Source organism: Myxine glutinosa, chromosome 2 (assembly GCF_964187855.1).
Source record: "Myxine glutinosa chromosome 2, kmMyxGlut1.1, whole genome shotgun sequence".
NCBI classification, from domain to species: Eukaryota; Metazoa; Chordata; class Myxini; order Myxiniformes; family Myxinidae; genus Myxine; species Myxine glutinosa.
Window position 1 is genome coordinate 68,834,778 of NC_136262.1, and position 14,174 is coordinate 68,848,951.

Here is a 14,174-nt window from a genome sequence, read left to right on the forward strand (position 1 = left end):
AGGAAAGAAGTTGGGGACTTAAAGAGGCGGATTTGGGGTGTTTAACGGGGGTATAAAATATCAAGGTTTTGGATGGGGGAAGATAAGAGATGGTGGTGAACAGCTGTTTTAAGGATCTGGATGGAGGAGAGGGATTGAAGAGAGTGTGGGAGTTTGTTCCAGAGGCGGGAGAAAAGAGGAATGAAAGAGTGAAGGTGAATAGAGAGTCTTGATTTTGGCAGTTTCACCAGAAGAGGGTTGCTGGCAGATCTTGTGTGTACTGCAGGAATATTTAGGGGACAGAGCACAGACGGAGCAGGGGGAGCAAGGCCAGAGAGGAGTCAGTCGAAGACAGAAAGACCACCAACCTGCCTGCGGTGAGAGAGAGAGAGAAAGGCCCTCAGAATCAGATTCATCGCGTGAGATTCCAATGATTCTGAATGCTTTGGTTTCAACCGAGTGAAGACGAGCTAGGTGTGAGGCAGGATCGCCAGCCCAGAGGGGAGAGCAGTATTCCATTGAGCTGTGGATGAAAGCTTTGTATGTTGTGAGGAGCTCAGAAGTGCCCAGAAAGGACTTTGCACGACGGAGGATGCCCAGTCGGCGACTGGCTTTGGAGGCCACCTTGGAAATGTGGTTTTCCCAGGAAAGATCATGGCAGATAGTGAGACAATGATATGGCAGATAGTGAGATCATGGCAGGTAGTGAGATCATAGTCATGGCAGATTACATTGTGTGTATAGTATTTTTCATGAATGATCAATATGTGCTTCGGTTGTTTTGTATAATGCGTTGTATATACCGATAGGTATTTTAGAGGCAAATATTGTACTGTTAAAGTAAATATGCAGCAAAATGTGCAATTTTCAGCTCTGTAGATATAATGATGAATGTGCAAGTCACTGTTATTGTTTACAAGTCGCTGTTCAGTGTGATTCTCATTAGTGCTATCTAGATTTACTCATGGAAACGTCTGATCGCCGTATGTGTGTAAGCTTCATGATAGAAATTGCACAGGTCAACCCACTACGTCATTATTGCAAGAGGATTGCAGCGATACTGCCTTTATTTAGTACATGGTGCAGCAATGGCGTGGGACGCTGTTTACTTTGTCTTCGTCTTCTTCAGTATATTCTAATTTTGAAGAATTTTCTGAACTTAATCAGTTTTATATATAAATAAGACAACTCATTGCTGTAAGTATATGTTTTGTGGCCTCCAACCTGATGTCTTGTGCATTTCAGATCGGAAAGCAAGGCTTGCAGAGATATTACAGATGACGTGCAGAGGCTGCCCGGTGAAATTTCTGCGGTATTGCCTGCAAAATTAGAGTAGGTCTTGTCTTTTTTTCTTTTTCTTTTTCTTTGCTCTCGAACAAGAGGATTTAGCTGCTATATCAGATGCTAAGCTATTATGTGCTTTAGGTTCCCATATTTTTTTATTTTTTTTTTAAACAATTGTCATTATTTTAAATACTGAACCACCTTTGCAAACCTTGTGGCATTGTGGTGTGCAGTATGAGCCTGTGTTTCTGTCTGGCCGTTTGTTTGTCTGTCCATCTCTCATGTCTGTTAGTTCTCTCCCATATTGTTCTTTCAATTGTCGTGTATTGTGCTGAATCGCATGGTTTTTTTGCCACTGTGTATGCAGGCATGTTGGAGCTGAAGAATACTTGACCTCATTGTTTGAAATAAATAGGAGGATTGTGAATGAGGTGAAGGTTTTGAGTCTTACTTTGAGGGGAAACTGATTACCTATCTTGTAATAGGTACTTCTTCTGCCCATTGGCAGAATTTATTCTGTGTAGATCTGCATTTTGTCGTGTAAGATGTTTGAATATTTTTCAAACGAACGTGTACAATGAATGAATGATCGTTTTAAGGCCATTTTTCCCCGCTAGAGCGGGGGTTAGCCTTGCGGGCCCCATGACAATCATGGTTCCCTGTTTGAGGCAATGTTTTTATGGCCGGATGCCCTTCCTGACGCCAACCCTTGGTCATGCTCTGACGATGCGCAGGGATACCGTGTACCTATTCTAAATCGGGGTACACACCGTGATCATTCATCCCAGCAAGCTGGTACTCAATTTGCCAACCTCAGAAGGATGACAGGCTGAGTCAACCCCCCTGGCGTTAATTCAGCGATCGACCGGGATTCGAACTCAGGATCCTAGGATCCCAAGCCAGCACCCTAACCGCTAAGCCAACACCAGGTTAAAAGCTGTGTACAGCTGTAAACTTATTCCTTTGAGGAAACCCAGCCTATTGTGGTTATCCATATCATATGAGAAAATGTCTTTGTAAATAATGCAAGTTGGGAAAAATTTATAACAGGGGGGTAGCTTCATATTTATAACTTTATATCAAAATTATAAAGGGGATAAAAAATAGAACTAAATAGCTCTCAGATTGTTGCATGTTTTGGTTTTTAGCTCACCTGGAACAAGTTCAGGGGAGCTTATGCGATTGCGCGTTGTCCGTCCGTCCGTCCATCAGTCCGTAAACACTTGAAACTTCTCTGAAATCGCTGTAGGGATTGCGACCAAATTTGGCACAAATGATATTTGTTGTGTTGTGACTAAAGTTTGTTCACGGCATTAAAAAAATCGGGGTCTAAGGGGGTTTACCGGGGTCAAAGTGGATCCAGGTTTGACCCCCCAAAATAGGAATTTGCTTTTTCCTCTGAAACTACGCACACAATTTTGATGAAACTTGACAACAACCTTCATCACACGTGATGGACCGAAGTTTGTTCATGGCACGAAGAAAATCAAAGTCTAAGGGAGTCTATGTTGGGTCAAAGTGGGTCCAGGTTTAGCCCCCCAAAATAGGAACTTGGGTCCAGGCTTGGCCCCCCAAAATAGGAATTTGCTTTTTCCTCTGAAACTACACACACAGTTTTGATGAAGCTTCACCACAACCTTCACCACCTATGCAGTACCAAAGTTTGTTCACGGCATTAAAGAATTATGCCCCTTTAGGGGTCTTGGGGGTGGGGGGGGGGTGGTTACCCCCCAAAATAGGTATTTGCTTTCTTAGAAACTACACACGCAATTTCGATGAGACGTCACCACAACCTTAATCATCCATGATGTACCAATGTTTGTTCAATGCATTAGAAAAATTGGGGTCTTAGGAGGTATATGGGGTTGTGGAGGGCGGGGGGGGGGGGTTGCCCCCCAATATAGGTTTTTTTTTGTTTGTTTAAAGTCTTGTGGTTATGTTGGTATGATTCTGCATGCTGCCCTGTCTTCTAGTTATTTTTGTATGCAAAGTCGAGGATCGTGGAAGAGCTGACACATAAAACACTTAAAAACATAAACAGGAACACACATAAAATATATAATAAAGGGAGTGGGAGAAGAGGGGGTGTGGGGAAGCATAACAACAGTAGAGAACAGGGACATCGGCAGATCTGTGGAAGGGAGAGGGCTGGGGCAGGGTACACGGGATAAACAAGATGGACACTACAAGAACTTACAAGAAAGAAAACGGAATTTGAAAAAGGTGGATTTGGGGTGGATTAACGAGGGTAGAAAAGATGATGGTTTTGGATGGGGGAAGATAAGAGATGGTGGTGAACAGCTGTTTTGCAGACCTGGAGGGTGGAGTGCGATTGAAGAGAGTGGGGGAGTTTGTTCCAGAGGTGGGAAAAAAGAGGAATGAATGAGTGAAGGTGAGCAGAAAGTCTTGATTTTGGCAGTTTCACCAGGAGAGAGTTGCTGGCAAATCTTGTGCGTTCTTTAGGAATATGTGGGGGACAGAGTAGGGGAGCTAGGCTGGAGAGGTGTCGGTAGAAGACAGAAAGACCACCAACCTGCCTGCGGTGAGCGAGTGAAAGGCCCTCAGAATCAGCTTCATCGTAGGAGATTGCAATGATTCTAAAAGCTTTGGTTTCTACAGCGTGAAGCTGAGCTAGGTGTGAGGCAGGTGCACCAGCCCAGAGGGAGAGCAGTATTCCATTGAGTTGCGGATGAAAGCCTTGTATGTGGTGAGGAGCTCAGAAGTGCCCAGAAAGGACTTCGCACGATGGAGGATGCCCAGTTGGCAACTGGCTTTGGAGGCCAGCTTGGAAATGTGGTTTCCCCAGGAAAGATCATGAGAGATCGTGAGACCCAAAAGATTGGTTCCCCTTTGATTTAATAGAAATTTATAACGGGGGAAAAATTGCAAATAATCTTGAGGTTTTCCTTTTTCATTATTACCGGCTTGAATAGGAACAGACTTTTTTTGGATTAAGATTAATAATGCAACTTACAATTGAAGCATTTAGGACATCCCTGCTGATGGATTTGCTGAGGCGTAACAGAGTGAGAACCTTTCAAATGAACTTGTCCTTTAATTGCCTCAAAGTGCCTTTTGGCTGGGACATCATCTAGGTTTTTTTTTTTTTGTTTTTTTTTTTTGTATACTGAATCGAGGCTCGTGAAAGAGCTAACATTTACTTTACAAACAAATCAACCAGACAAACAAAATATATAAAAAGAGGGAGCGGAAGACAAGATGGGGAGAGAAGGGGAAGCACACAAACACAACATTTGAGAGCAGGGAGATGTGTGGAAGGGAGAGGGCTTGGGGGGAGGAGGCGTGGGAAGTGGGGGTGGGGGGGAGGGAGAAGTATAAAACACAAGGACACCAAGGACTTCCAGGACAGAAGTTGGTATTTCAAAAAAGTGGAATTGGGGTGAAATTAGCGGGGGTAGAAAAGATCAAGGTTTTGGATGGGGGAAGATAAGAGATGGTGGTGAACAGCTGTTTTAAAGACCTGGAGGGTGGAGTGGGATTGAAGAGAGTGAGGGAGTTTGTTCCAGAGGCGGGAGAAAAGAGGAATGAAGGAGTGAAGGTGAGCAGAGAGTCTTGATTTTGGCAGTTTAACCATAAGAGGGTTGCAGGCAGATCTTGTGCGACCTGTAGGAATATTTGCGGGACAGAGCCCAGAGAGAGCTGGGGGGGCAAGGCCAGAGAGGAGTCGGTAGAAGACGGAAAACCACCAACCTGCCTGTGGTGAGTGAGTGAGAGGCCCTTGGAGTTAGCTTCATCGCAGGAGATTCCAATGATTCTGAATGCTTTGCTTTCAACAGCGTGAAGACGAGCTAGGTGTGAGGCAGGAGCACCAGCCCAGAGGGGAGAGCAGTATTCCATTGAGCTGCGGATGAAAGCCTTGTATGTGGTGAGGAGCTCAGGTGTGCCAAGGAAGGACTTCGCACGACGGAGGATGCCCAGTCGGCGACTGGCTTTGGAGGCCAGATTTGAAATGTGGTTTTCCCAGGAAAGATCATGGTTCCACCTGATTCACTGATTCAACTTTTGTTGTGCTTGTTTGAATCGTTTTGATTATCTATTGAGCGCACCTGCTTCACTTCGCACACGGCAGGTACGTCAGCTTAGGGTGGCTGTGGATGAGGCACAGATTCTCCCTCCTGGCACGCAGAGCGTACTGCAGAAGTTGTGGCGTGATGGATCCTGCGTGTTGGACGGAACGAAGCGGGCGCTCACTGTGCCGCGGATGTTGCTGCCACATTGTCACAAGGGGATGTTACAGGTGGAAGTGACTACAGTATATTAATTATATAGGCTCTCTTGAGTGTAAAACTAAACCGTTGAAGCTTGTTTTGTATAGTTTTTTGATTGCCAAAGAATTTCACTTTAATTTTTTTTGTTTTGAATGGAGAACATCATGTTTTCTTAGTGTGATGTCAATTCTGTGGTGGTTTCGGGCAAGCTAGACCTTGTCGCTTACATGAAGCTGATCAGAGTTGTACTGGGCTTCAAGCGTCAAGCCATCTCCCAGGTTCCACCTGTACAGCTGGAATCTCTAGGACGGGCCCTTGAGGCTCATTCTATTTTACTGAAGCACAGACTGGCTGCCCTGCAAGCTCACCAGTAAGTTGTGTTTGATGACATTACATCTGGGGATTTTCACCTTTTTATTAATATTTAACCTCTATATCTTTGTCTTTAGGTTCACCTATAATATTTGATTCATCATGGATTCTGTTAAAATATTTGGTGTCTAATGTTGTGCGGCACGACATATTGGCATTTATAACTGAACCAGACATTTTTTTTTTTTTAATGCAAAAATTGAAGCACTTCCTGCTCCAGCAAGTGTGGAGAACCATTTGCAGACTTTACTTTGTATGTTCTCCTCGATACAAGAAATCGAAAGTGTATTATACGTGAACAAGAGATGAAATAAACCGAACGTTGATTGAGGTATGCTAACCGCCATGGGTATAAAGAAGTTGATGTTTTGGCTCCAGCGAAGGGTTATCTCCCAAAATGTCAGCTTATTGCTTCCGATGGTGGTTAGCATATCTCAAAGGGTCTGTTGATTTCTTCCATTGTTCTGCCTGTCCACCAATGCAGATTGCCACTTGCCTTAATGTGCAAGACCAGCTCTTAGTTCTATTATAAATGAATACTGAATGTAAAGGCTATTGCCTTGCATTTTTACCCTGCGCTCACAAAGTGAAAAGCAGGGTTAGGCATTCGGCTTCGTCCGTACGTGTGGCGAGCATGTTTGAATTTTTTAAATTCATTTTCTCAGCAACCGTTGATCCGATTGACACTGAATTTTACCATATTTGTATCTCGATATATCTATTAAAAATGTTGTATCTCTATATCTCTGAAACCGCTGAATGGAAAAAAAAATTAAACATGGTTCATTGTCAAGTTCTCCCCATGGGAAATAAGATGTGTTAGTGATGATGTCATTTGTGCCTTTGTTATGACGTCATAATTCGACAAGTATAATGCTTTATCCGATCAGTATGGATTTTTTTTTCTCTGCAACTGTTGGTCTGATGTACACGAAATTGTCACCATAGGAGTGCCTCTGCCTGTATAATTTTATTATTCATAATTATGACGTCATAGGTCACGTGATATGGCCGCCATCTTGGAAAAACGTTACACCTTTATATCTCCCAAACCGCAATGGAAAAAGTTGAAACAGGACTCATTGTCAAGTACTCACCATGTAGAATAAGATATAGTGATGATGATGTCATCGGTGCCTTCATTATGACATCATAATTCGACACGTACAATGCTTGATCTGATCAGTATGAATTTTTTGTTTCCTCTTAAACTGTTCCCCCTGGTGTTGGGCTAGCGGCTAGGGTGCCGGCTTAGGATCCTAGGATCCTGGGTTCGAATCTCGGTCGATCGCCGAATTAATGCCAGGGGGGTTGACTCAGCCTGTCATCCTTCCGAGGTCGGCTAATTGAGTACCAGTTCACTGGTAATTCCCTGTTTGTCGTTGAAGGCGGCATAAAGGGTTGGCGTCAGGAAGGGCATCCGGCCGTAAAACATTGCTTCAAAAAGGGGACCAAAAAACAACAACTACCACGGTCCCCGAAAAGGCCAACCCCCGCTTTGCGGGGAAAAATGGCCTCTAAACGGTGGGTTTTTTTTCTTAAACTGTTAGTCTGATGGACACGAAATTTGTGCCATAGGAGCGCCTCCTCCTGTAGAATATTTTATTGATAATTATGACGTCATAGGTCACTTGGTACAGGCGCCATCTTGGAAAAATCGAAAAATGTTGCACCCCCATATCTCTGAAACCGCTCCATGGAAAAAATTGAAACATGGCTCATTGTAAAGAACTCCTCATGGGGGATAAGAAATGTTCATGATGATGTTATCGGTACCTTATTTATGACGTCATTATTCGACAAGTACAACATGTGATTCGATCAGTATGAATTTTTTTTTCTCTGCAATTCCTGGCCCTCTTGACACAAAATTTTCTACATAGGAGCACCTCCTCCTGTAGAATATTTTAATGATAATTATGATGCCATAGGTCACGTGGTACAGGTGCCATCTTGGAAAAAAAAATTGTATCTCCATATCTCAATGGGAAAAAAAAAAAATGAAACATTGCTCATTGATTGTCAAGTACTCCCCATGTAATGGGGAATAAGACGTGTTGGTGATGATGTCATTTGTGCCTGCATTATGACGTCATAATTCGACAAGTATAATGCTTCATCCGATCAGTATGGATTTTTTTTTTTCTGCAACTGTTGGTCTGATGTACACGAAATTGTCACCATAGTAGTGCCTCCTCCTGTAGAATATGTTAATTATAATTATGATGTAATAGGTCACGTGGTACAGGTGCCATCTTGGATAAACTGATAAACGTTACACCTCTATATCTCCAAAACCGCTCAATGGAAATTATGTCACTTCCCAGAGCAGGCTGGGTGTCAGCGACTTCACCTTTATGACAATGATGTCGCTTTTGTCTCCGCACTAAGCATGACAATGAAGGAGTAATTTCCTCCTCCTTATGGGGGTTTTTCCCAATGCTCTATCATTTTCAATGCTGGACATCGGGCAAGGAAGTGGCATGCACGGTTTAAATCTTTGGTTTGACTCAGCCAGGGTTTGAGCTGCCAACGTCCCAGACTCCGAGCAGACTCTCTAACTATTACGCCATTGAGTCCGGTTGATGTTTAACGTAAATGTCATTATTTAACGTAAAACATCATTTAACGTAAAACATCATTAACGTTAAAAAAACAAACCCCAAAAAAAAAAAACACCTTTAGAGGCCATTTTTCCCCGCAAAGCGGGGGTTGGCCTTTTTCGGGCACCGTGGTTGTTGTTGTTTTTCTTGGTCCCCCTTTTGAAGCAATGTTTTATGGCCGGATGCCCTTCCTGCCGCCAACCCTTTTTGTCGCCTTTTACGACAAACCATAGTAGGTTGCAAACCGGATGCCCTTCCTGCCGCCAACCCTTTTTGTCGCCTTTTACGACAAACAGGGAATTACCAGTGAACTGGTACTCAATTAGCTGACCTCAGAAGGATGACAGGCTGAGTCAACCCCCCTGGCGTTAATTCAGCGATCGACCGGGATTCGAACCCAGGATCCTTGGATCCTAAGCTGGCACCCTAGCCGCTAGCCCAACACCAGGCTAAAACATCATTTATGTAAATGCAATGTTATTTTTTCCATTCACTAATTGAAAGGTAGAATTTGTTTTACTTTTTTTTTTCCCCCCCATCAGCTCCCATCTGTTGGACAAAGATATCCCGAACTTGCAAGATTCTGTGAGATACCTCTTGGCCAATCGAAAAGTACTGATGATGCCTCCTGGTTTGGCAAACCTTTCTTCGCGCCTGGTATGGCAAGTTTAATGTTCATTTCGTAATCTTCTTTGCGCTAAAATATTAATTTACTCGGTAAATTTCTATGCTTTAGTATGTGCACTTTTATTTTTAGTGGGTAAAATTACTCCCCACTTTCATGATGTCTTTGGTGTATTTTTATTTTGATTGTAATACCCCCTCCCACTAGGAGTGGAGCTATGACACACATTTACAGAGAATTTGCAATGCCACACACACATTTACACAGATAATTTGCTATGACACACACATTTACAAAGAGAATTTGCTATTGCACACACATTTACATAGAGGATTTGCTATATCACACACACATTTACACAGAAAATTTGCTATGCCACACACACATTTACATAGAGAATTTGCTATGCCACACACATTTACATAAGTATCTCAGAGCTTTGGTCTGTGTGAAAGCAAGAGTACAACACAATTAACTCTTTTAAAGTCCATGAAATCTATCTATAATTCCAGTAATCTCTGTGTGTTTGTTTGTACGTTTGTACGTTTGTACGTTTGTACGTTTGTTTGTTTGTCTGTGACCGCTGTTTCTCGACAACTACCGGTCCGATATACTTGAAACTTGCCAGGTATATTGCTGTGGACCCGAGGATGTGCCTTTTCAAGGTTTTAAATTAATCGGACAAGTACTTACCGAGCTATGGCGATTTAGCCGTTCGCCGTTCGCTTTGGCTTTGCGAATGGACCAAACCATTCATGTAAATAGAGGGGGGGGGGGGGGGGGGTGTTCTGTGGTCGTTCGCTTTGGCTTTGCGAATGGACCAAACCATTCATGTAAATAGAGGGGGGGGGGTTCTGTGGTCGTTCGCTTTGGCTTTGCGAATGGACCAAACCATTCATGTAAATAGAGGGGGGGGGTTCTGTGGTCGTTGCGAATGGACCAAACCATTCATGTAAATAGAGGGAGGGGGGTTCTATGGTCGTTACTGCCACGTGGTTTCAAAGTTTTTTTTTGTTGTTGTTGTTTGCACGCATGTTTTTTTGCACCCACGTACGGGCACGCCCTAGGATGTTTACACACACACACCCCTACACAATTTTTTTTTTTTTTTTTTTTTGGCAAGGAACGGGCACCCACGTACGGGCACGTCCTAGCTTATATATAGTACGGGCATGCCCTAGTAATTTAAATTGATAGATTAACTTAAACTTTTTCCATCACTGGGTACGGGTACTTTTGTTATATATAATTTGGGAAGTGTTTGTTTGTTTCATCACTTGCGAAGTGATAAGTGGGGTTTAAGCAATAGGGTAATGTCTGTCCATCCATCTGTCGTGTCTGTAAACATCAGTTTATGATTGAGGAACGTTCTTGTTCAACTCCTTTTCCCTTTATAAAGGGGTGAAGTCTGATGGCAGGCACCAAGTTACTGCCCTGCCATGACCTCGATACTCCTCCACTCCCCTCTGCCCTCAGCCAACTCTTTCCACTCTCCAACCACCCCTACCTCTAAACACCCCTACAACTCACACATCTCCCTGCTCTCAAATGTTGTGTTTGTGTGCTTCCCCATCTCTCCCCATCTTGTCTTCCGCTCCCTCTTTTTATATATTTTGTTTGTCTGGTTGATTTGTTTGTGAAGTAAATGTTAGCTCTTTCACGAGCCTCGATTCAGTATACAACAACAAAAAAAAAACAAAAAAAAAAAAACTATGGTCTACCTCTTTTCCTCGTACCTTGTTCCCTCAAACTATCCGCTCTCTACCATTCTCTCTTCCGCCATCCGCACCAAATGTTCAGCCCATCTCAGCCGGAATTTCACCAATCTCCACATCAAGCTCATCTGCAAAACCAGTCTCCTCTACTCAGAGTTCATCCATTCTTCTTCTATCTATCCACCCTCTTCACTCCCGCAATCCGCCTGACCCAGTTGTTCTCGCAAACCTGCAGCCTCTGTTGTTGTCTCTCTGTCAGTTGTCAGTGCCACTGTCTCCGGACTGTAAAGGTAGGCCGGAGTTACACAATACATCAGAACTTTTCCTTTCAATCTCATTGAATTCTTTCTGTCTGCCATTACACCCTCCACCCTCCTCCACACATTCACACCCACCTGAATCCTCCTCCGCACCTCTGCCTCTGAACTTACCATCCCCAGTCAATGTTCCACCCAGATACTCAAACCTATTTCCTTGTCTGATCTCCTTCCCCTTCAACTTGATATTCATTTCTTTCCTCTTTTCCTCTGCTGCCCATCCCACATCACCTCCGTCTTCTACATGCTCATTTTCAGTCCCATGTTTCTCAAATATCTCCTTCCACTCCCTCAGTACTTCCGGCATTTCCCACCCACTCTCCAGCACAACAACCGGATTGTCCCCATACAATATTCTCCCCAGAATATCTTTCATGTTTACCTTCCTACTTACCAGCTCAATTACCATGATGAACAGGAGTGGGCTGAGAGTGCTTCCCTACCTCAAGCCAATGTTCACTGCCCCCCATTGAACGACTCCGACATCCCAGGACCAACCAAAACTCTTTCCTTTGTTCCTTTGTACATCCCTTCAACCAACCTAACTTCTGGCTCTGGCTCTACCATTCATCTCAGGGTCACCATCACCATTTCTCTCGGGACAGTGTCGTAGGCCTTCTCCAGATACACAAATCCCAATGCTATTTCACATTGCACCTCCAACCTCTTCTCCATCTGGTGTCATAAGGCAAACATCCCATCTGTAGGTCCCCTGCCCTTTCAAACCCCCGACTGCTCTTCTCCGATCTCCTATTCTCCGGCTATTAGAATGCATTTTTGCTAATAAAACGCCAATATTCATATGATTTTCTCACCTTTTGCTGCAACTGAGAAATCAGATGGTGAATTAGAGTTGAGATAAAGCCGTGAGGGAGTCTGAATGGACTTTATATTACAGGCCTTCATTTCATTACCTCCACCACCGAAGGTGGATGGAGGTTATGTTTTCACCCCTGTCTGTCTGTTTGTTTGTCTGTTTGTTTGACTGTGAACAAGATATCTCAAAAAGTTGTCGACGGATTCAGACGAAATTTGGCAGAGAGGTAGTGTATGTGACACAGATGAAATGATTAGATTTTGCTGACGATCTGGATTCGGATCCGGCTAGTAGAATATTTTTAAGTGAATCTTCACCATTGGGAGATAGGGCCAAAAACGATATATAGCACGATGTCTCAAAAAGTTGTAGATGGATTCGGACAAAACTTGGTGGAGAGGTTGTGTGTTTGACATGGATTAATCGATTTGATTTTGGTAAAAATCTGAGTATGGATTCGGATACGAGAGTTATTTAATTTTTAAGTGATTCGTCACCATTGAGAGATTGGGCGAAAAGCGACATATAACATATTAAAAAAAGTTATGGACGAGTTATGACTAAACTTGGTGGATGAGTTGGGTGAGTGACAAGAACAAGCCGATTAGATTATTGCCCAGGTCCGAATCCAGATCCGGCCTATCAGTGGGATACAAAACGTAAACTGTTCAGCCTGGTGGAGGTATGTATGCGCTCCACCGAGTGCCGTTCTAGTTTAAAATGTGTTTTTGTCTAAAAACACTAACGTTTATCCAATTTCGTTCCCGTTGTTTGAAACTGAGTCGTGAACCATCATATCGACTATGAAAAATGAAATCGGATATCGAATTACAGTTTAGATAAGCCGTGAAAGTCAGAAAGCATGAGCCTTACTAAATTAGCTTATAAGGCCTCAGAGCTATGCAGAGCCAACAAAATAGTGTCGATTTCATCTTGAAGCCCCTCCCTGAACGGATGGACAGACACATTGGAGGAGAGTATTGTAGTGTAGATATATAGATGATATACTGTATCGGTAAATATTAAATTGAAGTTGGTTCGTCCTTTAATAATAATTAACCTTTAATGTCCATTCTTTCCATGGTGTAAATGGAAATCCTAGGATCCTAAAGCTGGCACCCTAGCCGCTTGCCCAACACCAGGCTTTTTTTTTTTTTTTTTTTTTTTTTTTTTCCCCTCCATGGTGTAAATGCAAAGTACATGTACTGCTACTTAACTGCACAAAGCATTTGCTGTGTTATTTGAAGTCTTGCCCTATACTGTATCATGTTATTTCTAGGATGCAATATTATTTTCGATTTCTCCTGGCCCTGCTGATCTGCCTGAAGAAGAGGGTACACGGAAGCTGCGAGAATGTGGTACGCTTGATACTCACGTTGATTCAACAAGAAATTAAATGTTTTAAAGAAAAGAAAATGAAAACCTAACACTATGTTTCTAATTTGGGAAATGGCAAGTTCTTTGTAATGGACTTTCATAATCATCATCTGAATATGCTGTTGACTTAGTGGCTCTTTGGAATTCAATTAATTATTGTTTTTTTAAACTGTTTTTGGACTAAAGGTTATTCCAGGTGGGATACAAGGGAGGCAAATTACGTATGATTGATGACAATTGTGCCATATGCAGTCTTTTTATGCCTCCGCCGATGAAGTCGTCTGAGGCATTATGTTTTTGGGATGTCTGTCCATCCGCGATAGGTTTTCGTTACCACGATAACTTGAGAACGGCAGAAGAGATCTAACCCAAATTTTGTTGAGGTATGTATAATGTAAAGATTAACTGATTAGATTTTGGGGTCACGAGGTCAAAGGTGAAAGGTCAGAGGTCATGTTAGGTAAAAAAAATCCTCTTACCACCATAACTTGTGAACCAATGATGGGATATTGACCAAAGTTGGTACAGGTATGTATTATGATTCAAGGATGAACCAATTTGATTTTGGGATGAAATGGTCAAAGGTCAGAGTCTGCAATTGGCTTTTGTTACCGCGATAACTTAAAGAACGGCTGAAGGGAACCAAGTTAAACTTGGTACAAGTATGTATAATGATGTAGAGAGAAATGGATTACTTGGGGTCAAGAGGTCAGAGGTCCCATTAGGTAAAAATTATGTTACTGCGCTTGTGAGCCAGTGATGGGATTTTTAACAAACTTGGTTTAAGTATACATTATCATGAAAAGATGAACTGCTTGGATTTCAGCATAAAAGGTCAGAGGTCATGTCAGGTAAA

At 42.8% G+C, this 14,174-nt stretch overlaps 1 protein-coding gene across 1 annotated transcript in view; it reads left to right on the forward strand.

The window, feature by feature from the left end:
• HAUS6 (HAUS augmin like complex subunit 6) overlaps window positions 1-14,174 on the forward strand; it is a 65,190-nt gene that overhangs the window by 15,079 nt on the left and 35,937 nt on the right. The window contains exons 6-11 of the mRNA XM_068108021.2: window positions 1,225-1,311; window positions 1,631-1,694; window positions 5,354-5,521; window positions 5,669-5,862; window positions 9,010-9,124; window positions 13,221-13,299. Coding sequence (XP_067964122.2) covers window positions 1,225-1,311; window positions 1,631-1,694; window positions 5,354-5,521; window positions 5,669-5,862; window positions 9,010-9,124; window positions 13,221-13,299 — 707 coding nt within the window. The remainder of the gene's footprint in view (window positions 1-1,224; window positions 1,312-1,630; window positions 1,695-5,353; window positions 5,522-5,668; window positions 5,863-9,009; window positions 9,125-13,220; window positions 13,300-14,174) is intronic.